General features: G+C 39.6%; 1 protein-coding gene across 2 annotated transcripts in view; it reads right to left on the bottom strand.

Annotated features, from left to right (window-relative positions):
* DPP6 (dipeptidyl peptidase like 6) overlaps positions 1-26,254 on the bottom strand; it is a 387,177-nt gene that overhangs the window by 86,952 nt on the left and 273,971 nt on the right. For both annotated transcript variants that reach the window (XM_030444556.1, XM_030444557.1), the window contains exons 6-7: positions 26,030-26,082; positions 10,377-10,458 (exon numbers count right to left, since the gene is read on the bottom strand). In XM_030444556.1, the coding sequence (XP_030300416.1) occupies positions 10,377-10,458; positions 26,030-26,082 (135 nt within the window). The remainder of the gene's footprint in view (positions 1-10,376; positions 10,459-26,029; positions 26,083-26,254) is intronic.

The raw sequence follows: 26,254 nt of genomic DNA, 5'->3' as shown, positions 1-26,254 counted from the left end.
CAGTGTTCAAGGCTTCTCATTAGAGACTGAAGGCTTGTACACATCTGATATCAGTGCCATTAGAGGTTAACTGCATGGAAATGGATGCAAAGAAAGGAATATAATTGATATAAAGGAAAGGAATATAATTGATTCAGCAAAGGAAAAGCATTAGAGTTATTGTAAAAGACATATAAAAAATCTGCTGCCTTCAGTGGTTTTGATTACAGACCTAGGGAAGTAAGAGCAGAAGAGTCACCACTTGTAAATTGTAAATCATTGTAGTTGGGAATCTTGGAAATTGCTCATATCCCTTGTAAAACAAGCATTAAGAACTTAATTTTGCTTTCATTGCATACGATCAACAAAGAGGCTAAGTCAGAGAGACTGGAAAAGCATTCCTGTGTCTCTTTAATAAACAACTATTTTCTATTTCTATTAACCTAGTCAAGGTTCCATTTAAGAGCTCTTGAGAGAGGATTCAGCTCTCCAGGTCTGGGGGTGACTTCCCTCTGAAGATGGGGAGATGCTCAGCTTGCCTGCAGAAGGTGGGCATGGCTGGAGCTGGTAAAGAAGCAGAACATCAGAAGTCTCGGCAACATCAGAGCTGTCTAAAAGCAGGTTGGAATATCTTCTCTGGGCCCATGCACACAAGGAGGGGCAGGCAGAATCTAAGCTGATTGGGCTGGTAAATAAAGATCCCTGTGAAGGTGAAGGCTGGAAGTTGGTGACTCCAGGCAGTGCAAGGAAGGTTTGTGCACTGCTGACAGACTGGCAGCTACCAACCAGATTTAGGTCTCTTGTTCTGGGAGCTGTGTTCTGCCTGGGGAAGAGAAATTTAAACCCAGAACAACAGGTGTGGGAGATGATGGCCAACACTCAGACAAGGAAGCTGTAGCCCATGCTGGCAAGAAGAGCAAGATGTGGACAAGAGAGACTCTGGAAAACAGGGCTGAAGGTGGCCCAGCTCAGGCAATGCTCAAAAGGAAGGAGAAGCTGAGCACACAACCTCTTTCATGCTTTTCCTGGAAAACCATCACAGCTGGGTGCCTCTCTGTGCCTGCACACTAACACAAAAAGCATGGGGAATAAACAGGAGGAATTAAGGTTTGTGTGAAGTTGTAGAGTTACGATTGCAATAGGATCACGGAGATGTTGTGGGACAGCTCTTAGGACTGTAGTGCTGTGAGGGATGGATACAAGCTCTTTAGGAAGGATGAGCTGGGATGCTGCACAGGGGAAGTTTCTCTACATGAGAGAGCAGCAGAGATGCTCAAAGCTCTGCCTGATGGTGCATGAAGCTTATAGGTCAGGATTAGCAGGCAAACCAATGTTGGTGGTGGTGTAGTGGACATCTGCTACTGACTTACTGGTCAGGAAGAAGTAGATAAGGTATTCTTCATTTGACAGGAAGAAACTCAGATTACGGTTGTTGTCATGTTGTCCTTCCTCTATCTGCTGGAGGCACAACAAGCTCTGCATAAGCACAAGAGGTCTGTAGGGAGCACTGATGACAACTTCCTTACATAGGTGACCAAGGAGCTGACAAAGGGAGATGCTTTCTGGATAGAAAAGAGGTCTAGGAAAGTTGCTGGATTTTCAAGTATCACTTCCTCCAAGGTGGACTTTACAAATGGTCCATCGTGCTGTGTACAAAACCAAGCAATAGAGACAGGAGGCCTGCAGTTATAAGCACATTGCTCCTAACACAACTCAAAAAATTACAAAAGGAGTATAAAAAGGTAGAGGTAGGAACAGGTGAACTGGGAGGAACACAGAGACCTTGATTGTCTCATTTTGCATGGACAGGGTTAGGAGAGCAAAAGCTCATCTGGAGCTGAATTCAATGAGAGACATGAAAGGCAATAAAAATAACTTCTATAGATACATCAGAAGCAAAAGAATTTCTAGTGAAAATATGGATCTGCTGCAAGTAATATTATTTAGCTGTTATTCATGTTCTATAAAGCCTACATATAGCCTGTAGTTTCTAAGATTATCACTCATACTAAATCACATTTGTGGTGTGTCTACAGTATTCAGAAAGGTCTGGAGACCTTTCCTCTAAGAAATGTTAAGGCTCCCTTTGGAAAGTAGAAGAATTTGTAAGATTCTATGTCTTCCAGTTTCTTTAGAGACAATCCAAAACTGGCAATACTGATATATGAGATAAAGTCACATATGACAGGCTATATGGGTAATGACTGAATTGAGTGACATTGAGACCATTTTTTAACCTTTTAAAATAGGCACGGATGAAATTTTTGTTCTTGTTTCTGCCAGCTTAAGTCCTTAAGTAAGTTAATATTCTTTTCAGGTTTCTACAAGCTTCTCTACATTTTTGAAGCTGCATCATTAAAAACACATTGCATTTCCATTTGTCTTCTGTAAGCAGTCAAGACCACAACATGTACAGATTCTAATCACACCTAGAATCTGCCAGAGTCCAACCAAATAAGCAATTATCATGATTCTGGAGTTTAAAAAATATGTTTCAACAAAAACATGCCATCCTATTTTCTCTTCTTCAGGGAAGAAAAAAGGATTTATTTCAGCTCAACAAAGAGAATCAAGTCTGCTTGAACTTTCTAGCCTAGATTCTAATGGGGTTATTTTAATTTATAACTGCCTTGGTATATTAAAGAACCTATCAGTAAATGTACCATTTAGTATGGAACTCTGATTCTGCTTTTAAGTTCTGTATCTTGTATTCTGTAACCTATCACTGACAGTTATGTAGGGCATAGCTATAAATTAGATTATTTAATATGAGATGATAGAGGGTTTAATTTTAAATATTTTCTGTGTTATAGAACTAACATCTACCTCAGGAGAACACACGGATTACTTGTCAGATTAAAGAAATGGGCAGCTGGTATTCAGGGTTCTTTGAGGTAGACATCTGATCTCAGTGTAATATTCCTCTTTAATGTAATGTTAATTAGTACAAACCATCAACATCTACTCCCACAGCTGAAGAACAGAGCTATCAGAATTCTTCCTTAAACTTTCTCATGGCTCTTATGAATTACAGTTTCTTCTGAAGGAGAGACCACGACCACCAATGAGGTCCTGCTCCCAGCATCCTGACATCTGCCACTGAATCATGCACTCACCAGTGACTGCTGCTATGGAGAGGAAAAGGTAATTAATTTCATAGCACAAAACAGCAGCTCTACAAGAACAGGATGTTTCATAAACACTTATTCCAATAGACATCATTTACCAGCCTTGGTTTTGTAAGATGCCAGAAACCCTTACTCACACACCTAAAGGAGATACTTCCAGCTGTTAGATCTCCAAAGCAGAAAATTCCCTTAACAAAGGATATAGGTTCACTATCCAAAGTCCAATTGAAATAACAGGAATATTAACAGTTTAGATCTCTGTAACAGGAGGAAATTCTTTTCAGTGGAACTGACCCTGGAGTATTGCACTGTTAAGATTTTTGCACTTTATGCATCTGCACTAGCTTATAACAATAGTTAATAAAGGAGGCAAATTGAGTACTTGCCATGGAGTGCAAGCATACAAGATACAAATTGCTCTAAGGTAGCAAGCCCACTGACAGATGCATTTCTTGTGGGTATAGACTCAGTTTCCATAATGCAGAATGTGAACACCAGCAACATTTAATATAGTAATTCTGTAAGTCCATTGTAGGGTAGAAATATATATTGCTGTAACTTAACCTGAAACCAAACTGATGTATATGAAACCACAGCAGAAGCCTATGGCAGAGTGTCCCCACCAGGGGTAATGCCTTAAACACTACATCATCCTCTGTCTCATTTTTGGATGAAAGAGCTGTAACATTTTTTCTGATTTATTGGTAAAACTCTACAGCAAATACTAAATTTTATTTTTTCCTCTGAAATCTTTCATGCCCACCAAAAGAGCAACATCTTATTACAATAAAATCACCTATATAACTTTTCAGTAACATTTATTGTAGCATCCTCAGTTATCTTTAATCTCTTGCTTTGCTGCCACTGATGAAAACACAGTGAAAACCAAGAATGCTGAGAAGGGATGGGACACAACTGTCCTCTGCAGAACCTGGAACACTGACTGTGCCAAAGATTCCCTTTGGTAAATGAGGATCAAATATGTTAAGTCCACTGATGCCACAGGAAATTACAAGGATGTGCAAAAATGAAAACAGGACACTATTGCCACTGTTTCCAAAGAGCAGAGCATCAAAGCAAAGAACAAACACACTTTTCCAGTTGAATTTTTTTAATAAAATGGATTGGGGGGGAGATGTGAATGAGGATCCCCAACAACATTAACCTGTCCAAGTATTCATTGTATATGTAATGTGTCTTACTGGGGGTTCCTTAAAGAATTCATATCCTTACACTGGAAAACAGGAGGGGGGGAGGATCTCATAATTCTGAAACTCTTGTTTTCCCAGAATGTGAAGACCATGTAAAAAGCTGCCTGAATATCCCTCAACAGACTTAAATAGGGCTTCTCTAGACATTAGGAAGGGGCACAGGGATGCTTTTCCTCCTTGCAACTAGCAATATAATCAACCCAGAGTAATTACACACAGCAGACCACAGCTAAATATTGATTCAGATGTCATCGCAAAAAGGAAAGGTGAAAGAACAGCAGCTTGAAAATAATCATGTAAAAATCTATGGAATAGTGGTGGAGACAAATAGACCCACAGCAATTATACACACAGCAGTTCAAAGGCTCTGCTGGATTAGGAACAACAGCAGATGGTTCAGTTCCTCCTGTGAAAATGGTCTTCCTCACTTGATATCTATGCAGCCCTTCTGACTGGAGCTAAGCTGGCATGACAGGCACGAATTCAGGCAAGGAAAAACCTGTTAATTAGAGGAGTCACTCCAGTTTAGTTCCAGTTGTCATCACTTAACCAGCTTTTTGCATCTAAATTGGTTCTGGCCTTGTGCAGCAGGATCTATGGTTCAATTATCATATTTAGATATGAATGAATTATAATATTTCTCTAAATTGCATTGCACTTTGTGGACAGTAATACCTATGACAATGAACTGTTCAGCACCTACAGCTGGGGATTATTGTTTGGGGACAAATTTTTTAGCAGGGGCTGTAGTGACAGGACAAAGGGTAATGGTTTTAAACTGAAAAAGAGAAGATTAAGGCTAGATATTAGGAAGAAATTTCTATAAAGAGGGTGCTGAAACACTGGAATGGGTTGCCAAGAGATGAAAACATTCAAAGTGAGGTTGGACAGGGCTCTGAGCAACTTAATCTGGTTGAAAATAACCCTGCCCACTAGAGGGTGGTTGGACAAGGTGACCTTTAATAGTCCCTTCCAGCCCAAACCATTTTATTATTCTATGAATCCATGACAATAAGCTGTTTACCAGAATTAGCATCCATTGTTTGAGGGCACCTGCAAACCTCTAACATGGCAGGGGTTTAAAGACTTCTCCTTTTTCCCCAGGCATTTGCATTTCACTGAAATTGAAGTTTCTTAATGCAACTTCTTCACCTGCTGTGAAACATAACTTGCATTATTTTGCAACCAATTACACACCTGATTGCTGCATAATCTACAGGAGTAAAAGTTAGCTCCTGCTGCAGAGGAGTTGATATAAGAAAAGATTTACTGACTATGAATGCAAGAGAAACCCTTTTTTGACAATTCTGTGGGGCTGCCCTAAGTGCAAGGCCATGCAGAACTGCCACCAACTATAAGCCTTTTCTTGCAGGTTTCTGGTACTTTACAGAAACAGTGGAAACAGTAAATGACTGGCCAGGAGTACCTTAAAAAAAAATGTTTCTCTTTGCTGAAGAATAAATACTGTGACCTATGAGAGAGATTTTCTTTGGAATTATAACTGCTGCCACTAAAGCTGTGCAGAAATGCTTCCCCCAGCATCTGATGTGTCACTGTTATCAGTAGGATCTGTCAGGGTTAAAAGGTAAATAGCAGCACAGCAGAAGTTTTTTTCTGCATCTGAAACTGGAGTTTAACAACTTCTGTGAGCTGCACTTTAGTGCTGTCAATGCAGGCAAATAACTGCACATTATTAGAGCAGTCCTAGTGCTTCCTTCTTCCTTTTGACAATAGGGCTCAGATACAGAAGCCATTACTTTGAGCCTGGATGTGACCATTTTGGGATACCCTAGATAAAAACATACTGAAAGCACAAAAACCCATACATTCAGCACTTTGGCCACAGGTATGCACCAGACATTCTCTCAGTCCTAAAGGGAGTGCTGTGCTGCCAAGCAAACCAGCAAAGGAATCTCTTCACATTGTACTTTTTTTTTTTTTTTTTTTTTTTTTTTTTAAATAAGTAGAGAAGTCCAAGCCCATCAGCTTTTATTAAAACTGAACTCAGGGTGATACTATTAACTTTTGCATAGATAATATTGGGCCATATGTATGGCAGAAACCCAGTGTGAGTCCACAGCACATGGGCAGAACCTCCCTCTGAAAGACATAGCATGATGAAACTGGTGAAATATTCCAGTAAGATCAATTAACAGAGGCTTCTTTCTGGCAGAACTGAAACTCTGAAAGTGGGTAGCTGTTGATTCATAAATTACAAGATCAGAGATAGAGAAGAATTAAGATTTTTACTAGCATAAGAATACAGAGTACAGAGAAAATTGCAATTAACACCTCACTGCAGAACTATCATGCCACCAACATCCTCATATTGCTAGAAAGCACCACGCAAACTTTGGAGGGTAATACAGCCTACTCACTGAAAACAACCAAACAACCCATCAGTGCTGATGCCATGAAATGTTGCACCATGGAGAGGATGGATGTTTTTCAAAGACATTGTACTTCATCCTTTACACCCACTAAACCTGAATATGTCATACTGCTATTCCAATCCAACAGCTTTCACCCACTCTGCACAGGTTTAAGAGATGGTTCACGTTGTAGAAATCAGCCTTTTAATGACAGTCACATTTAGGAAGTGTGCTCCCTCTTGCCCTGAACTAGTGGCTCTTTTGACTGACTTAGGATCTTGTGCTGGTAAGAGCCCAATTCTTCCAACAGCTTTGTAAGACTTACTTTTTTTAATACTTTATCTGAGATCTGAGAAAGGCTGAAGCATTTTTCTGAAGTGCCAGAAGTGAGGGAGGGATTTTTTTCTTGCATTCTGATCTTCTGACATAGATTTTCTCAGATCTAATGTCTGCCATTATTTACACAGCTGTGTTGGCATTTGTGGCATTCTGCAGGCTAGGGAGCAGTCAATAACCACACCCTGAGGAGTTCATCATCCTAAAACTAGCATATAATTTAATGATTAAGGACAAAAGAGAACAGGATAAATAGAAAATTGCTCCTGGGAAAGTTCCACTATTTATTTTAATTGCAAAGAATGCAGATAATTCAGGCTTTTCCTGCTTCAGATTTGTTTCTTTTTTGAATTATTAGATTGGGGAGAAGTCAGAGACAGTGATGAAAAGTTTCCCTAGGAAGGATGCAATAGAAGCCACAAAGGGAATGAAAAATGTCAGAACCAAACCCTCTTACTGTGCTACCCTGCCTCTCTGTTGTGTTGCCACAGAAGAAGAAACTGGGTGATTTCAAGGGGAAAGCTTTTAATTTCCAGAAAACTGGAATATTTCAAAGGTGATGCAAAACTCATCCCCTCTTTGCTCTCATCTTTCCTGTGAGGTGCAGCATGAAGACAGATTTCAGGGTGTGCACAGAGGGTGCTGCTGAGAGCAGCATGGGTGCTGCTACACACTGGGTACCTCCCAGTAGTTGTAGGAGCATCCTCAAACATGGGTTTGGCTCTGTAACCACCTAGGACTAGGGGAGCTGACATGTACTTCCCAGCACATTACTCCTTTGCATCCCACTTGACCTTTTTCCCCTCTTTCACCTGTAACATAACCCTCCCAACACTTAGCAAACACATTGACACTATCAGGTTTAAGCAGACTTCAATTTTTCTTTGCCTTTGCACTTGATGCTGTCCCCACAGAAGAAGAACCAGATTTCACTGGCAATTATATTCTGAATAACTCAAGTAAAACTAGTCCTGACAGAGAGAACAGTGAGCATTGCATATTTTCTCCACCTCACTTATAATTCTTGTAGATTTTTTTTTTCTAAATCTTTTTTCTCTAGCAATTCCCTGCTGATCATTACCTAGAAATAGATTATACATAATAGCTTATCCATGTAAAAGCCTGCTTATTTTACAAATGGCAGCTAGTTTTATTTTAAGGGAAAAGAGCACACAGGCAAATATATTACAGGTATGCAAGGTAACACTTAAGCTACCAGTGAGGTTCTCCTCACATACAGCTGAATTGCAGGCCAACACATTTACATTCTTAGAAGGGAAAAAACAAAAAGGCAGCATACAAAAAAAATCCACTGTTGCAAGGTATCTCCAAGATTCATAGAGAATTCAACAATAATAGGAATATTTGAAGTTACTTTAAATAAAAACCCTGCTGTACATCACACAAAATAGACATGTGCTAAACCTGATGTCTTACAGAATTCTTAGGGAACTGAATATTCACTGTATATTTCTTAATAAAATTGGTGTAAAGTAGTATCAATTATTTCAGCATTAAAGGATAAATCTGGGAGTAAAGAAGACCTATGTATATATATACATATACTGTTCTGTTGTATGTACAATCCGTGAATTTTTATATGAATATTTTTGCTTTCTGTATAGTAACGTTACTTTGGTGGAGAAGGCAATGTAGTAAATCAGTTAAAAGTTAAGTTCTTCTCAGGGTGGAAGTTAAGTGCACCCATACAACTTGGTAAAACTAACATGAATGTAAATCAGTATCTGTGACTCAAGGTGCTGAAGGCATGTGAGTTCACAGGAAAACTGTATTAAAGAAAGGAAGATTCACTTGTGTGATGGAGAAAATCTCTAAAGCAACTCAAAATTAGCTTTCATTTAGCAGATGTAGCTTTCACTATACATTGTGAGGGTCAGTTTGTTAGACTTAAAAGAGAAAATGCTACTGAACAGTGAATAAAAACAATTGTTGGTCTGTTTTTGCTTTCTTCACCACATTTTGAAGGTAGCATCCAGTTCTGAGCATGATGTGTTATCAACTGACTGTACATCTCCATCAGTTGGCCAGGAGCCCAGTGATATCACACTGGTCTTCACCAATGAAGATAAAAGAGAGCTTGGTCATGATCACACCACTGCCTCGGGGAATCAGGACAAATTGCTCAGCAGGGATCTCTTGGGTGCCAGACTATGGAATTGGAAATGGCACATGCTAGAGGATCAAAGCAGGGCATGTGCATGTGTGCAATGAGGAAAATGGGCTCTTCAGATGTCACTTCATATAGAGGTAAAGGCTGAAATATCTCCACTCTTATAAAACTTGAGTTTGATGACTCTTTCCAACCTGATTTCCCCAATGGAGCAAAGGAGGCACTGTCCTATTCTTCTATCTGTTGTGTTTCCTCCAACCTGATTTGCAGACTGGCAATTATAATGTCTTTTACTGCTGTTTTTTAAATTACTAAATTTAAAAAAAATCAAGTTAAGGACACAGGAAAAAAATTCCCACGAGAGGCCTGGGGACAGGAGACATATGTCAGACTTTTTTGGATAATGAGCTTTTAAAGCTAATTTCTTGGTATAAAGATTCCAAATCAAAAAAGAAGTTGTCACTTTTTCTTTTTTTGTTACATCAGAAGGAGAATCTTTGGAACATCCAAAACCTTAATATTGGATTTGCACCAGGAAATGAAGCCAGGGGATCAGGCCAGGAAATAAATGCTCTAAAAAAATCAGTAAATCCAAGATGGAAGTGTCTGAGTAACAAAACACTGCAGATTTCAGGATTATTTTAGGATGAGAGGCTCCAGGAAACACAATGAATCCCTGAAAACAATTTGGGGTTTCTGTTTGTTTTGGGGTGTTTCGTTGGTTTTTTTTTTCTCTTTCTTTTCTTTTTTCTTCTACTTTTGTCTGTTTGGCAGAGGGCAATTTCAGGGCAATTCTGTTCTGAAGAGATGCACTCTGCAAACAGAGCTGCTAATATTAAAATATTCCTAGCACCAAGTTTGCAAGTCCAAAGATGCCCTTGTAAAGCAAAGATGTTATGGTAACTAAATCATACTGCCTGTTATGGCTATAATCTGTCCTGTGTCCAACATTGGAAGAAGCAGGTACATCCCCTCAAAGAGCTTCCATAGAATTGTTCTTTCTCTGCATTCCTGACACAATTCCTTTGCAGAATATGTATATAGTTGGGAATTTCAAATTACTGATCAGCAAACAAATTAATGATAAAGCAACCTTCATATTGATTAATGCTAGAAGCTACCACACAGGCTTCAAGAGGCCAGTAAAGAATTATTCTTTACTTCCAAACACTAGCACCATGGTCTCTAAAGTAACTTCCACACTTGTTCTTTCTCTTACCAGCTGTTGCCCTTTTGGACCCCAACCAGCATACTGAAGCTTTGCATTGCTGACCTCAGGGGGATCCAAATTCTGGGGATCCCTGCAAAAAGAGAAAAATAAGATTTTAGCTTCAGCTTCAGAAATGTTCTTATTTAAGCTGGTTCACACTTGCTTTGGAAATCCACCACAACCTCATGAGGTGTCTTTCAGCTGGAATAATCTAATATTTAGTGCCAGATTTCAGTAATTTTTTCCATATTGTAAGCACTATACCACTAGCAAGCACTGGTAATATTAAATAATTTAACTGACAATTTCTGTTTCTTATTAATATGAAGTTAAAGACATTAGTTCCACTGATGACTTGCTTAAGCTTTAAGAATTAGTCAAGGGATAGCAAACAAAGAAATTGTATATATCAGCACTGATGATATCCACAAAGGATGAAGAATTATTGTATTTTTGAATTACACTGTCATAAGCAAAATATAATTTAATCTATTTCACCCGATAGATTTTCTGCTTAATAATTTCCTATTGAGTATTACAGCAGGGAAGTTTAGCAACTGTATAACAACTGATATGCACCCTGGCTTTGAAGGGTAAAGCTCTTATTATTACCAAATATCTTTTTTGTTGTTGTTTTTAGAAAATAAAAATCAAAATGCTTTTCTTGTTCTTTCATCCATTACCTTTATTTTTAGCAGAACACCAGTGAGACACAGCAAATGTAATATAGAAAAAAAGAGGGTTTTTTGTAAATGTCAGAGCAGCATAATGTCATTTTATAAGAGCACAGACAGCATTTCCTTGACTGTATTTTTACTCAGCACAAATAATTTCATTACCTATTCTGAAGTTTTATGGCTACAATTCTGGGTATAGTAAAATCCTACAAATAAGAACACTAATAAAGCCTGTAAACAGTGTGGCCCATCAGCAGATCTCAAACTGCTTTAAAAAGTACAGAGTATTATCATCTCTGGCTTATAGACAGGAATAATAAGGTCATTTGAGGCCATCACCCAAAACCAGAGAAATGAGCCAAAGCTTGCCTGGCCTTTAAGCAAAAGGCCTTCTCTTCCTGTATTGAGTTTATTTCTTCATTAAAGGCAATGTTTTCCAGACCATATTTTCAAAATAGGACAAAATTGAATGTTTTTCAGTAACTGAATTATCTTTATGGCCTGTTTTGTGACCTGGTGCTGTACCACAGTTGCACTCTGGCTCTATCTTCTCAGGCAAGAATTCCCTTGGCTGCACATTCCCAGAGCAGTTGTAGCATCTCCCAAGGCAGAAGCAAGAGGAATGTTTAGAATTTGACTTTGTGCACTCTTTCCAATATAAAAAAAAGGCTTTTCATATGAGCTGCTGTTCAAAGACAGGAGCAGGGCAGACCTAAGGCACTGAAGCCTATGGTTTACCCTTTCTACACATCCTGTAGTTGGAACAGCAACTTCTGATCTCCTGCTAGTGGGCTATAAAACATAACTCATCATCAGTGGTTTTAAACCATGACCCTCAATGTCTGCATGATCTCTGTGAAGAGGCCTGTGGAGCCAATTAAAATTAAAGCACTGAAGAAGACAGGTTTGATGATGACAGGATTCATTAGAAACCTGGAGAGGTGAGAGGGGTTTCTTCAGCACTGACCCTTCAAGTCTGAAGGGTGCCCAGATAGCCTTTAGGTCTATGGGCAAAGTGGGATGGAGTAAAATTATGTCTTTCATTCTCATGATTTTTTAACCAGAAGGTGTCTTCACAGGTAGCCTAAAGTCATTCTTGCATGGTATGGATAAGAGAACACACAAATATTATACTTAACTCCTACTATTAGTTGTGACAAAATCCCCATTCCAGTAAGAATAGACCTACAGCTTTTTCTGGATCTTTTCAAGCTTGTATGCATTAGCTATTCAAGTTTCAAGTCTGGTATTCCTGTTAAGACTCAATCTCTTTGGTTAGCTATCTTGATTATCTGAACAGAGTATAACCTCTGAGTGCAGGAGGAAGAGAGAAAAAATCAAATCAAAACCTCTTATGGGAGAGAAGAAAAAGTACTTCACTATTTGCCAAGCAAACTATTTAGGTTTTCTTTGTTTGTTTGTTTATTTTTACCCATAGTGAGAAGAGGAGCACAAAATTGCAAATAGAGGGGGAAATATCCTTAAATAAGCAAAATTTACAAATTGTAAGAATTCAAACTTGTTCTGCTTCATATAAAGCAGATGGATTTAAGGTACTGACATACCAAGTACAGTCAATAATTCAGACCAGAGACCAGACAAGTCCTGTCAGCTCTGCTCACTTTTAGAAGAGGAAAACTTAACATGGTGAAGATGGTGCATAACCCAGCTTTGGCAGCTGATAAGGCAGTAGGAAAACCACTCCATTCCATCCATCAGTAAAGAGCTCTGCTGCAGTCAGAAAAAGCAGTCATCTCCTGTATGGCTCAGGGAAAACAGAACTGCATCTCTTGTATTCATTCTTAAGCAGTTCAGAATATCTGGGAAATTTTTTTGTTGCAAAATCTTGTTTGTTTGCCTTGAAACTTTCTGATGAATATGCAGATAGAAAGGCTGATTGGTGGATTTGCAAATTGTCTTCAGGCATCTGGTTTACAAACCTCACTACCATAAACTGCCTCTAAATTCAGCAGGTAACAGTATGCACATCCAGGGTGTGATGCACACCACTGGAGGCAGGTGGTAGGCAGGAACCCATCCTCTGTAGGTTATTCTTTTCTACCACAGCCTTTGAAAGGAGCTTAAGTTCCTATTTTCCCCCACAAACACTCCTGAGAGATCCACATTTTCCTGTTGGCAGATTTAAGCTCATTCCTCATCTCTTCTGAGGAGAATCCTCTTCCCAAGAGTAGCACCATTCCCTCTCTCACCTGTAGGAAACTTCAATGTCCTGTGCAAGGAGATTGAGAAGCCATCTATCCTTGCCAAGCCTGATCTAGCAGGCATCAGAAAAAATGCAGGAATGATCTGGAGTTGGGCTGGGGAGACCAGGCTGTCAGTATGAAGGTGGCACAACGATGGATTTGACCTCTTTGTGAAGCCTACTAAAGAAGACCAAACTCCCACATGCTTCCCTGGGCTATGTTGGGTGCATGGTCCGTGGTGGAACACAGGTGAATTTCCTACCTGGTAGCTCCAAGCAACCCCTTTACAAACCCATTATAAAACCCATAGAATGAGGATGAGGAGGAGTTTCCTACACAGCTGCTGCAGGTGGGATGGCCACAACCCTCCCTCTCTCTCTCTCTCTCTCTCTCTCTCTCTCCCAGAAAATCTTAGTGAGCCTCAAACTGAAAAACCTGTTTGGAGAGCAGTTATCAAACACATTTCTACCTATCTCATACTATTCTGGACCTTTAGCTCTAAAATCCTTTAAGGGAGTCCAACCAAATGCACACCTATATCCCAGGAGCACTCATCCATTTTCCAAGTGCTTCATAAAAGGGATCTCATGCCAACCCACTCTTTCTGGAAGGCATGTGATTGCTGATAAGCTGTATTCCTCCATAGCTACACCCCTGCTTCTTCTCCAAAACAGCTGGTTTGAAATTCTGTATTTTTCTTAACTCAATCAATATTATGGGTCATCTGGTTCCAAGGAGCCAGTGCTCCTCACAGACCCTCATAATTAGGTCTTGGTTGGATCTGAGCCTTCCTCTTGTCCTCATTTGAGCAAGATGCTGGCTTGGAAATGGGCTTGGAAATGCAGGCAGCCTCTTCAACTCTGCTTATTGGTCTGCACCAAGGACTGGGTGCACTGCATCCTCACACCCTTTCCATGAATTCCTAAAAGAAAAGAACCTTAATCTTCATCTCCAGCCCAAGAAGTGGCAAGGCCTTTGCTAAAGCACTTCTGTAATTTCTTTCAGCTCTTAAAAAGATTGATTTCAAAGCCCAGGAAAGACGGGAATAATGATGTTGTTTTAGGGCTGACAGAAGATGGAGCAGGTGCTGCATAAACTTTTTCACATTAAGACGACATTGTCTGGAGCTGAGGTTGTTAAATTGTTCCAGACACAGGCATGATTTCTGCACAACATTCAAAAAACAGTACTGACATGGTAAATTTGAAATTTGCTCATTTAGATGAACCTTCCTGCCAAAAAGACTCCCCTCAATATTTCCAAGTAAGGAAAATTCCTGAGTGCAATTAGCACGCTGTCAGCCAAATCATTTTTGCTTGTAATTTAGATGAGAAGCTCTATGTAGAATGAAAAAATATAATTAAATGTATCAAGTTGACTGGATTTGACCTTAAAAAAATATCATGACTAATATGGAAGTAGTTTTAAAGATCCTGGATGGTGTTTTGCTGAAATCGTTACATCTACATGTTCTCACTTCTGACATTTTCTCCCACTCTGAAAAAGACCAACTTCCCTCAGATACTTCATGGCACTGAGTCTCCCCCCAAAAGCACAAACACGCCAAACTATTCTGTAATAAGTTCTTCTAAAACTGCTTAAAAAAAACAATAGAATTTTTCCACTGTAATGAAGGAAAAGATTCCTTGTACTTCAAGAAGAATATTTTACAATGCCACACTGAAAAAGTCTGAAACTGAAAAAAAGAAGTCAAAGTCTGGGAATTGGTACAGGCTGTTCTTCCAGGGTCTGTTTTATTAACTTTTAATTTTAATTTTAGATTCAGAACAACAGGATTTGTATAGAAATTCTTTTTATATGCTTCCAATGGGAGCAAAAGAAAGCAACAATTTGCACCAGAAGCTGTACTGACACATCCATCCTCTAAACAGATAACCAAATCTGTGCAGATGAGTTCCTAAGGAAAACTTTGAAACCTCCTAACTATGCCATCATTTTAGAAAATATAAAAAGTTTATTAATATTTAAGTAGCATATGCAAAGAAGCTGAGGAAACATAGACAGTTAAAAAGTGTGGGGAAAGAAGAAATATCCTCTCCTATTATTTGCACTAAGCCAGCACTGAATATTTTGAAACACAGCAGCCCTAAGCATGTCACCTCACAGTATTTTAAGACATTTCATGGTTGAACATAAAAAACTGTTTGTCTAAATTATCTGTCTCAGCACCAGAACTTTTTTTTTCAACATCTACTTCTAATAGCATCAAATCAGACAGCAGCTTAGACAAATATCATCTTCTTCTGAAAGAAGGAAAGAAAAATTAGATATAAACCACTACGTAGAGAAAAGATCTTGAAGGGTTATGACAAACTGGAAACTTTTTGATCCTTGATGAGAAAAAAGAGCGTCAGGGAAACTTTGCAAAAAGAAATAAAAGCATGAAAAAGAGTTGTATTAATAAAAGTACAAAGGACCATACATAAGGACTTGAGGAAAGAAGGAAGGATCTCCATGAAGCAGGAGTGCAATTTCTTGAGAAACAAAACAACATTCTTAAACAATGAAATTATTTGTTTACTTCAGTATTCACCAAGGAGAAGAGGAGACAGGTGCCATTAAGAAAATTGCTTCCCAGGAGATACACAGCCCTCTAGATATTTGCAGTGAGTTAGAATAAAATATAATTCAAATGGGAATCAAAGACTTGCTAGAACAGATAATCAAGAAATCAGACTGTAACTAAAAGAATCCTCCTGGAATTCCACTAAAAGTGTTTAAATAGATGGGGAAGGCTCTTTCATTCATCCATGCTTGTCCACTATTAGATATTTAATGCACACATACACAGAATTTCCTTACAGCACTTATCAGTGAACAAATGTAGAAGGAGTTAATGAAAACAAATTGAACTTGCTCAATTTGACTACAGATAGCTCTACTTAAAAACAATGGAGCTCACCAACCATTTTGTCCCTGATGAATGAATTCTACAGATTTAGAAAACAAAAGACAGAAAGCAAGGGAATTTAAAAGATTTTTCCCTAATTTGGCAATCCAGTCAGATTCAAGCCAGCAATATGAATTCAGAGATTTTTTTTATTATAGTTTGTGTGTGTGTGTAAAACGCCCATCAATGGATTATTTGGTAGTGAGCTCCTAAAATCTTACATGATGCTAATACCAGTTTAAAACCAATCACTTGTCAGAAAAGGAGCCAACAACTTTAATTCAGACCTAGGCAAAATGATGGCACAGCCTTGTCTTTCTAGTGCAGGTGTACCAAAACTGATCTAAAAATGCAGCAGAGACTGGTACCCAGAGAGGAGTGATGGTGATGCTGCCTGGAGGACTGCAAGCCATTGATCAAAATCTCTGAGTTTCCCTGAGTAAGCAAACAGTGGAAATGGGCCTTTGGATACTGGTAGCATTTCTTTTAAAATTATGACATTATCATGTTTCTTATGTGACCCCTCTAAATCATAGGTGACAGAGTAAATTTTTACTGCATTTTTTTTAAGAACTTTTGTTCCTGGAGTCCTATTTTTGTCCTTGAAAGAGACAATGAGAGGTGATAGCATTCAGGTGATAAACACAACCACTTAAAAGTAATTTTCTCTTACTCATATAATTTTCTCAGTCTATAGAGTTTTCTCAGACAGGTCTGACCCCAGAACTATTCAAGGCTTGAGTAAGGCACTGAATTTAGCAGGAATTCAAGTCTATTTATGAGCAGCAAAGGCATGGAAAAACAAAAATCTAAATATTTGAACACTAGTCAGAATTACAGCTACCTAAAGATCAGCTAATGAAAATACAGGCAAAAAAACACACCGGGTAAAGAGCAAATCCCCAGTGATCACTGAGATGTGTAAGAATGAACTGGGAAGATCTCAACAACGAGGATGGGATGAATATATATATTCTTCAGAGCAGCTCTGCCAGGTTCCAGGGAAGGATGTTTGTGATGAAACCTTAGTATTTTCCATCCAGCTGACCTTATCTGACTTCCAAAACCTAATAAAAAATAGCCCCATGATATGATGCCTGCAGAGAGCAATATGGGATTATTAGTATATAAAATGAGACACAGCTGTGATGTCCCACTACCAGAACCAGAAGCTTTTTGTTATACTCTGACTTCATTGGTAGTAGGTCACACTTTTAATTGGGGTAAGAGATTGATTCTTGGGCTTATGCTCTAAACTAATCTAACAGTTTGGTATAATGGGTTTCAGACAAACCCTGAATGACTCAGTGTTCTTTGTATCTTTTTGAAAACTCAGTCTTTGAGCAAATCTTACTTCTTCACATGTCAATAGGGTAAGGAGAACTTTGAGGGGTGTGTGTAGGTTCTCAGGAAACACAATACTTTCCTAAAGAGTCTGTCACCACAGAGACCACATCCTCATCAGTTATATTAAACCAGAGCCATTCTTTCCATTTCTTAGCAACAGTGACACGATCACTTCTAAGCAATTCCACCAACAACCTATTTCAGTTTAAACATGGATTATAAAATATTCTCATTTAAATGACTAAAATACCACTCTAGCCCTACAGTTCTGCCCCATAACAGATGTATAAACCTCAGGCACACACATAGGAGGAATTACTCACATTTGAAATGAGGTGTAACTTTTGCTTCCATTCATCTATATATGGAAGATTCTTTTGTTCCTCTATCTCCTTCTCATTTGTACCATAGGAAAGTAACCTTTCTATTCCTATCTTATCTCTTCAAATTGTAGTTCAGCTACAAGTATAGGGTAGGGGATGAAAAGATACCAGGGCTGTTATGACATGGTCTGGGACAATTTCACTTCTGCTCTAAGGAGACTTTCTCAGTGATTATGGTATCAAGGAAAGCCCTGGCTGTAGCATCCTTGCTCCACTCAAAGATCCTTTGCTCCATTGAGTACATTTCCCCATTTTCCTCTTGCCCAAGAGCTCTTCTGAGCTCCACAGGGGGGACAGGATCCCAAGATAACAAAAGATTTTCAGCCTACTAGATTTGGTTAGTGCCTACCTATGGAGTGGTCACAGAACCAGGTAGTAAAGATGAAAGGTGCACAAGTGCTATGGCACAGAGTGTTTATCATCCTCAGTCACTGAGTAAAGTTCCCTTTATAGCCTGTGCTATATAACCTGAGCCCAGGCCTCAATAAACCCCACCACAGAGAGGTAATGTTCATAATCTTGCAGGTTGGGGTCCACAAAGTTTTTTTTTTCAGGTGCCCACAAAAAAAAAAAAAAAAAAAAAGAAAAAAGAAAAAAAGAAAAAAGAAAAAAAGAAGTGAGACTGTTTTGTAACATGCTGGGTAAATGCTTTATGCTGTGTAATCACACAACAGACACTGAGAGTTTTAGTAGGATGAAAATGTTTATTTTCCAACTCAAGCAACAAATAAGGCCCGTGCTGGGACAACTCTACAGTCCCACAGCAGGGAAGTCAAAGTGGCTCCCTGGGGAGATTCATGTTTCTTAGTTCTGTTTTAGTGGAAAACCTCCCAGAGCTTTGATAATTACGAAACAAAATAACTAACTAAATACATCCAAAACCCCTCTGTGGAAATCCACCTACAGAACAATTTCATTTCTAGGAAGGTGATGCATGGAAACAGCTACTGCATGGGCTTTGGTTAGTTGCCTAATTAATGCCAAACACCATCATTTTATACATCTCTTTCATCCACCTTCTCTTATCTGTCAAAAACCTATGTCTATCTCAACCTTGCTACGAAAGTTTTCTTCAAATATTTCTTCTTTCCTGATGAGCCATAAGCTATTGATTTTTTTCTATAACATAAAGAAGGTGGTTGCTGGGCTTTTCTCTGCTGAACTGCTAACAGTTGCATCTAGCTAATAATTACTCAAGATTATTTTTTTTTTTGTCTCAGCAGCCATTACTTTAATTTTTAATATCAAATCTTCCCACCAGGGGACTATTCATTATGATTATTGCTATAGATGGTTTCCAAGGTGTCCACCCACATCACAACTGACTCTGGAAAAGAGAACCACATGGCAAGAATTGCTTTGCCTACACAGGAAAGGAACATTTCACATTACAAAATGTTATGCAGTGACCAAGATGGGTGAGCAAATAGCAAATCCCCTGGGGAAATGAGATGGTGTCAAGCTGCTGAAGTGGATGCCCTCCCACAGGCACAGCCAAGGGTCCTGCCTGAGCTGCCACTGCTTGAAAGTGAGTGATGCTCAAATCATGGCTTTGCTTAATAAAATACTGGCTCTCTTTAAAGAGGTACAAAATGTATTTGCAAGCAATAAGCCAGTATGTGATCTAACCACTGTTCCAGTGACTTACAGTGTGTTTAATTCAGATGATTATAAAAAGATAGAAGCCCAGCAGCTCCACCAGGGCTTGAGCCAAATGCCAGTAAACTCAACTGAAAGATTCCTATCCACTTCAAAGAAGTGCTCCACAATCAAGCTACAAAGTTAACTATTCCAAGGGCCAATTTTCTGTTGTCAAAATACAACTAAAAACGCATAATGAGGTTGGTTTTATTTATGGTCTGGCATTAGAGACACCACAATAGTCAGCAGAGGTGTCTGAATTAATCACATAAACTATCTCAAAACGACCATAAAAAGCATGGAATAATTGGCAAAGAGGGAGAAGAGAGAAGTAACAATAGCAGATTCTTCACAAACAGCAGAATATATTTCTTTTCTACTTATTAATCAAATTTCACATTGCTATTTAGTTTTACATAGTTTTTATAAAGGTTTATTTTACCCTCTCTATACCATTGTTGAGGTAAAATATTCAGCTCCTCCAAGTAAAATCCAAATAGCTGAAAACAGACTCTACTAATTACAGTACTTTTTCCTCCCAAAATGAAATGTGGGCTCTAGAACAGGTTTATAAATGTTAAAGTGTGGAACTGTTCAGCACTTTCTACAGTAATTATCACATATAACTTCTGTGGTGTAAGAAATATTTCTGTCCTTGCTTTGCAAATGGGGACACTGAGGTATGGGAAGATTCTTTTGTGCTACAGAGAAGGGGCATAACATGCCAGAACAAAATAAAACAGAATAGTTTTGGTCAAATGGGCAGATGTCTGCAGCAGAGCCAATTCCCTGAAGCCTTTTAACCATGATTTTAAATTATGAAACACATTTTCCTTTTACTGTAAACATGAAAATGGGAACACGTGTAAGGAAAACTGTGTTGTCTTTCAAAATATTACACAATAAGTTACATATAAATCTGATTATGTTTCCTTTAATTTACTTTAATCTCTTTCCTGCCAGTAGCTTGTACAAAAGGAGACAGGAACATCAGTGAGAATTCTGCAGAGAGATCTACAGACTTCACTTGGAAAATTTACTCCCAGTGAAGCCCAGGCTCAGTTCCTCCTCTTGAGAAGGAACCTTGAGGTCCCTCCTCTCAGGGGATTTCTGGTGAAGTTACTGGGAGCCCAGTGTGGGGGACACATGGAGCCTTTTACAGAGCCTCAGCAGTGCAGGCAGAAAGAGCTGAGCTCAGCTGAACTTGCTCCTATGATCTGCTTACCATGTTCCTCTGACTACACTATATAAATTGGAAAAGAAATATGGATTCTGGAGAGGAGTAACAGTGTATAATTCTGTCCTTCCCATACACAGAATCAAGGAGAGGTGGGAAAAACTGCTGATTTTCTCCCTGATACCTGTAAGAACATTTAGAAGCTCCTGTTGAAGGGCCACAGCTGGATGTGCCAACACCATGCTGGGAGCTCAGCAGAGAGTTAAGCGTCAGTCCCTGACACTTAGGGGGGCTCAGAGGGAAAAGATTCATGCAGAACTGGATGAGCACTGGGAGGCCTGAGGAAATGTATGAAAAAAAAAACAAAAAACAAAAAGCCAAAAAACAAAAAACTGTAAAATTTCTTCTTTCTGGCTGCAGCAGAAAGTTAAAAACAGGATTACCCCCCATTGGGTTCCAATCCAAAATTAGCAATGCCAGATGAAACCAGTGGTCCAGTATCATGCACTGGTATGAAGTGGCTGTACCACTGGTAAGCAAAATCCTGCAGTGGGGTCAGGGGAACACGGGTCAGTCATGGAATGACCATGAAAACATTGACCAAACTAAGCTTTTCCCCTGTTTCAGCAAAGGACGTGAATGACTATGATCATCCATATCTTAGTAAGAGCAACAATATTAAAACCCACAACAGGATAAAACAGTTTTTGGTGGCTGGATTTCATAAGCAAGTTGTTCCTACACTGCATTGCTAATTTTTTATTTCCCAAAGTTAGGAAAAATAACAGTAGGACATAACTCTATGTGGCATTTTTTGTCCTAGTGTTTCCCAGCAGCAGATGCTACCACAGTACCTATAAACTGCAGCTATCTGGCCATTACAATGCTGCAAGTGCAACTGTGGGGTTATGAGAGGAGCTGTGCAAAAATATTGATAATGCAGACAGCTGTGAGATGCATCTGAAAAGCAGCAGCATTTAGAGGAGAGCAGATGGGATGGGATGCCAGGGACCACAAGCAGCCAGTGCAGAGTCTGGTTCCACTAGATGGCACCCGGAGCCAGCAGCTCTTTTTTGGGTGAACACTGGGAGAAAAACGGGTAAGGTGCAGGGAAGCTGAACTGAACATAATCTCCCTACACACCTCGGTCCAGGAAAATGAGAACTTTGGATCTTAGCTGGCTCCCCCTGTGAAACTGAAATCATGGGCCACGAAAACCAGATGGTAAATGTAAAAGCGATAGGGGTTTCTACCCTGACTTTACCAGGAAGCTGTGGGATTGCTGAAATAAGTAAAAAGGAGAACTTAAATCTGTGCAGTAAGTATCTCTGCAGGGATATTTACACTTTCTTCTATCTCATGCTCATTTTTTTTTAAAGTAAGATCCTTTGAGTCTATGTCATTGGCATCTATTAGCTGTCCTACAGAGAGACAAATTGTGCTGCTACTATTTATGTGGGGAGTTTACTTCCACAGAAGGTCTCATGGAAAAAGCTGCTGTCCTGCACCCTGTTTAAAATATAATTTTTGAACCTCTGTGCCAAGGACATGCCCGAATTGGCTTGTCAGACCTGTGGAGACCTCGGGATGAAATCCAGAAAACTCTCATACCAGCCCCTTTTGACTTCAATCACCCACTGAATCTGGGGAGCCTGCAGAACACAGCAAAAATTTATTAGAAATTTCCCTTTAAAAAGCAAGATATGCTGGCAGATTAATGTCATGTTATTAAAAAAAGTGATGTCATGGATTAGATTAATTGGCTTCCCTATTAGTTAGCCTCAGCAGGGGTATAGCAAGGGCATGAGTGGGTACAAAGCCTACACTGTCTGGCTTTCCTGATGAGGCAGATCAGAGCTGAGGAAGAGGAACAGGGTAGAGAGAGCCCAGGGAAAGTCAGAGTCACAGCCTGTTTCCAGGAGAGAGTGTAGACTGTGCAGGAGGGATATTGTGGAAGAGAATGAGTTTGTTCACAGCTGTCATTGCCTTTGCTGAGATTTGGAGGTATGTCCAGGCACTGCTGGCACACCTGAAGGTGTATAGCTGGTGCCTACTTGCAGAAGATGCCTAATGCATGAAAAAAGTTTCCAGAAGTGGCAAGTTGCTTTGTCCCAAAAGCTTTTGCTGCTCACGTTATTGCCAGGTGGGGAGCAAGAATGCTGCCTGCGGGATGCAAATTTTGTCATCACCGAAGGACCTGAAGAGGTAAACTGAACTAATCCTTGTGACAGGGTGCTTGATCCTGCCCTCCACAATCTTCATCCACATTCATCCAGCAGATCACTATTCCTGTGTTAAATATATGTGAAGAAGAGCTTTTTATCTGATCAGCCAACAGAGGCTCTACTTGCAGTTGATGTATTTCATCACCTGTTTCATCATGATGACCTGCTACAACTTTCCTTTCTCTTCCCCCTAAGACATATGCAGAACTCCAGATGAACAATAAATGCCCATGTTCCAGGGAAATGGAAACGTTACCCCCTTCCCACCACGCATATGTCCAACAATCACCTGAGAGATCAATGCAATTGTCCCTGAGCCATATCTCTACAACTCCCTGAAAGGAGGTTGGAGCCAGGTGGGGGTTGGTCTCTTTTCCCAGGCAACTCTCAGCAAGACAAGAGGGCACGGTCTCAAGTTGTGCCAGGGGAGGTTTAGGTTGGATATTAGAAAGAATTTCTTTATGGAGAGGGTGATCAGACATTGGAATGGGCTGCCCAGGGTAGTGGATTCTCTGTCCCGGGAGATACTTAAAAAGAGACTGGATGTGGCACTGAGTGCCATGGGCTGGGAACTGCAGCAGTAGTGGATCAAGGGTTGGACTTGATGATCTCTGAGGTCCCTTCCAACCCAGCCAATTCTATGATTCTATGATTGCAATGCCTCAATAAGGAACTACCACCTAAACCCCTTTGTAAACTGTACCTCTACCTACACGAAATGCAGCAATCCTTCCAACCCTCCTCTCTCCAGTGGTTACCTGATCCATCACTACATCATGCTGCAGGGACATCACTGCCTGACACACCAGTGTGCCTTCTGGCACCTTCTCACTTTCCAAATCTTCCTCTTACACTGGATACTTCTCCTCCAACACATCCAGCCCCTCAAGTGCCTGCACTGCTGTTCAGCCAAATGTGGAAAGCAAAGAGAAACACAGCTGAGTGTGCAATACAGGTGAAGCTGGGGGGACAAGAAGGTGGCTGTCAAGCATGAAGAAAGATCATGCAGTAGTAGTAAACTGCCTGGAACACTGTACTGTTAATTTTTAACAGATCTAGCAGACACAATGCATGATACTTGTATTTTTTTTCTACTTTTTTTTTGTCTGGAGTAGAACTGTGCACAATTACTGCAGATACAAAGCTCTTGTGCTCATGCTGTGTGTTCATCCTATTGCTCAACACCCTTTCAGCCCACAAGCTCATTTCAGATATATTGCCAGAAAGATGGAGTTCTCAAAAAATGAAATAAATCCAGTCAATTACTGAAACAAACAAACAAAACCAAATAAACAAACAAAAAAACCCAAATAACAGAGCAGAAGAAACCCCACACACAAACAAAATAAAGCCAAACCAACACAAAAAAAAAAAAAAAAAAACAAAACCCTGCCGAAAAACCTGAACCAAAATCATCAAAGAAACAAAGGAAAAAGAAAAGCAGAACAGAATCAGATGCAGAAATTAACAGGACCTTAGGACCTGCCCCAACATTTTCCAAAGTAAGACATATGTTAATTCATTGAATAAATTGGTATGGGCAAGTCAGAGGGAATATACACTGGAAGGGGTGATTCAGACTGGATATAAGGAGAAGCTTTCTCCATTTGGGGACAGTCAGGCAGTGGGACAGATTGCCCAGTGAGGCTGTGCTGTCCCCACCCCTACAGGTTTTCAAAACCTGCATAAAGCTCTGAGTAACCTGCTTTGAGGAGGAGGTTGGACCTAGGAAGAGCCTTTCCAGCCTGAATGATCTGGTGACCCTCTGATTACCCTGTGTACAAACTAGGCTGATTAGGCTTTTAAACTGCAGGATTTGCCACCTGTTGCAAGGATCCAAACCATCCACTTACTACCTGTTTAGAGATAATGTATAGAAATCACAACCTAGTGAAGAAGCACAGAAAACCCTTTAGTTATATGGTTATAACCAGAGCTGTGTGCAATGTTCTACAGAAATGGCAGAGCTAAACTTTATTGTCCCTTTTTCCCATTCCTGCAGTTATTTCCAATATGATACTTAAAACACACAACTTAGCACCAGCTTCCTGGATTTTAGCTTTTTTTCTATGATTTGAAGAATTTTGGTAGGCAACTGATGAATTTCCATGGGTGCTATGGAAATGTCACTCTGAAACATCATGTCTCATCATATCCTTACATGTGTCTTATTGTCCCATTCCTGACCAATTGGTCCAGTCCTGAAAGTATATTTGAAAAATTTTCTCTTTTAAGGAGAAGCAGATACAAACTATGGACTAAACCCTAGAGAAATAAGACAGATGAGATGAGCAGCAGGGCGATGGAGATGGAGACTCCAGTAACCTGCAGCACCACAACGGGGAGTGGGATTTAAGAACCTGTGACAAATCAAAGGGTAATTGATGCCTGTTAAACACAAGCCTCAGTGTTTAACTGGTGGTTTAACAGGTTGAACTTGTTAAACAAGACCCTCAGTTGATTGGGGGGCACTTAAATGAAGAGGCATTCTGTGATGGAATTTATTGCTTGTGAATATACCTAACTTTTCATGGTATGTGCTTCAGATAATGCAATGTGCTTTCATGTTCTGTAAAGCCTGTGGGCCATTCTTGTTTGTGTCCACTGTCCTCACACTCTGAAATATCTTTTAACCTGAAGGCTCATAGCTTCAGTATAATTGTGAGTGCATGTATCTAAGCAGCATTAGTATCCTGGGACACTCTGTCTTCATGTAGGATGCTAGAGAGAGCCCTTTTATCAAGAAAATGCCCCACAACTGAAGGGTGGATACCTAAATTCTGACCAAATTTGAGGGGCAAAACACCCCTCAATAGATTCTGTAAGAGTTCTCTGGTAAGCAGTGGCTCTCAGCCAGCCACCAACGTGTCTATATTCTATCCAAAAACTTGAAAACTGGAATATGAAATTCATGTAGTCAGACTTCTGTTTGTATATTATGTTGTATTTTGTACAATGTACGGCTCAGTGGATGCTGCAGCTGAATGCCAGACCACTGCAATGGGCTGTCAGAGGAAACCATTTGTCATGATACACATTATTCTGCAGAATTTTTAATAGCTAAGGTTTAAAATAAAGACATTGAAAAATTGCTTACCCATGAGGTATTTTGCTGAGGACATAATATGCCGTATATGAATGCTGATACACCTGCAAAATGAAATTAAGAAACAAAACAAAACAAGAAAGAGATTAGTAACTGTCACCTGAGTTCATAGGGTGCTTTTTTTTTCAAAAACAATCTATAATTTATGGGTAGGGAACTCTTATAAAAGCTTCAAAATCTCTACTAGAAAAGCACAATACATTAATTCACCTAACA

The sequence above is a fragment of the Calypte anna genome, chromosome 2 (assembly GCF_003957555.1).
Source record: "Calypte anna isolate BGI_N300 chromosome 2, bCalAnn1_v1.p, whole genome shotgun sequence".
NCBI lineage: Eukaryota > Metazoa > Chordata > Aves > Apodiformes > Trochilidae > Calypte > Calypte anna.
The sequence above is the reverse complement of the archived record's forward strand: the minus strand, read 5'-3'. Positions and strand labels throughout refer to the sequence as shown.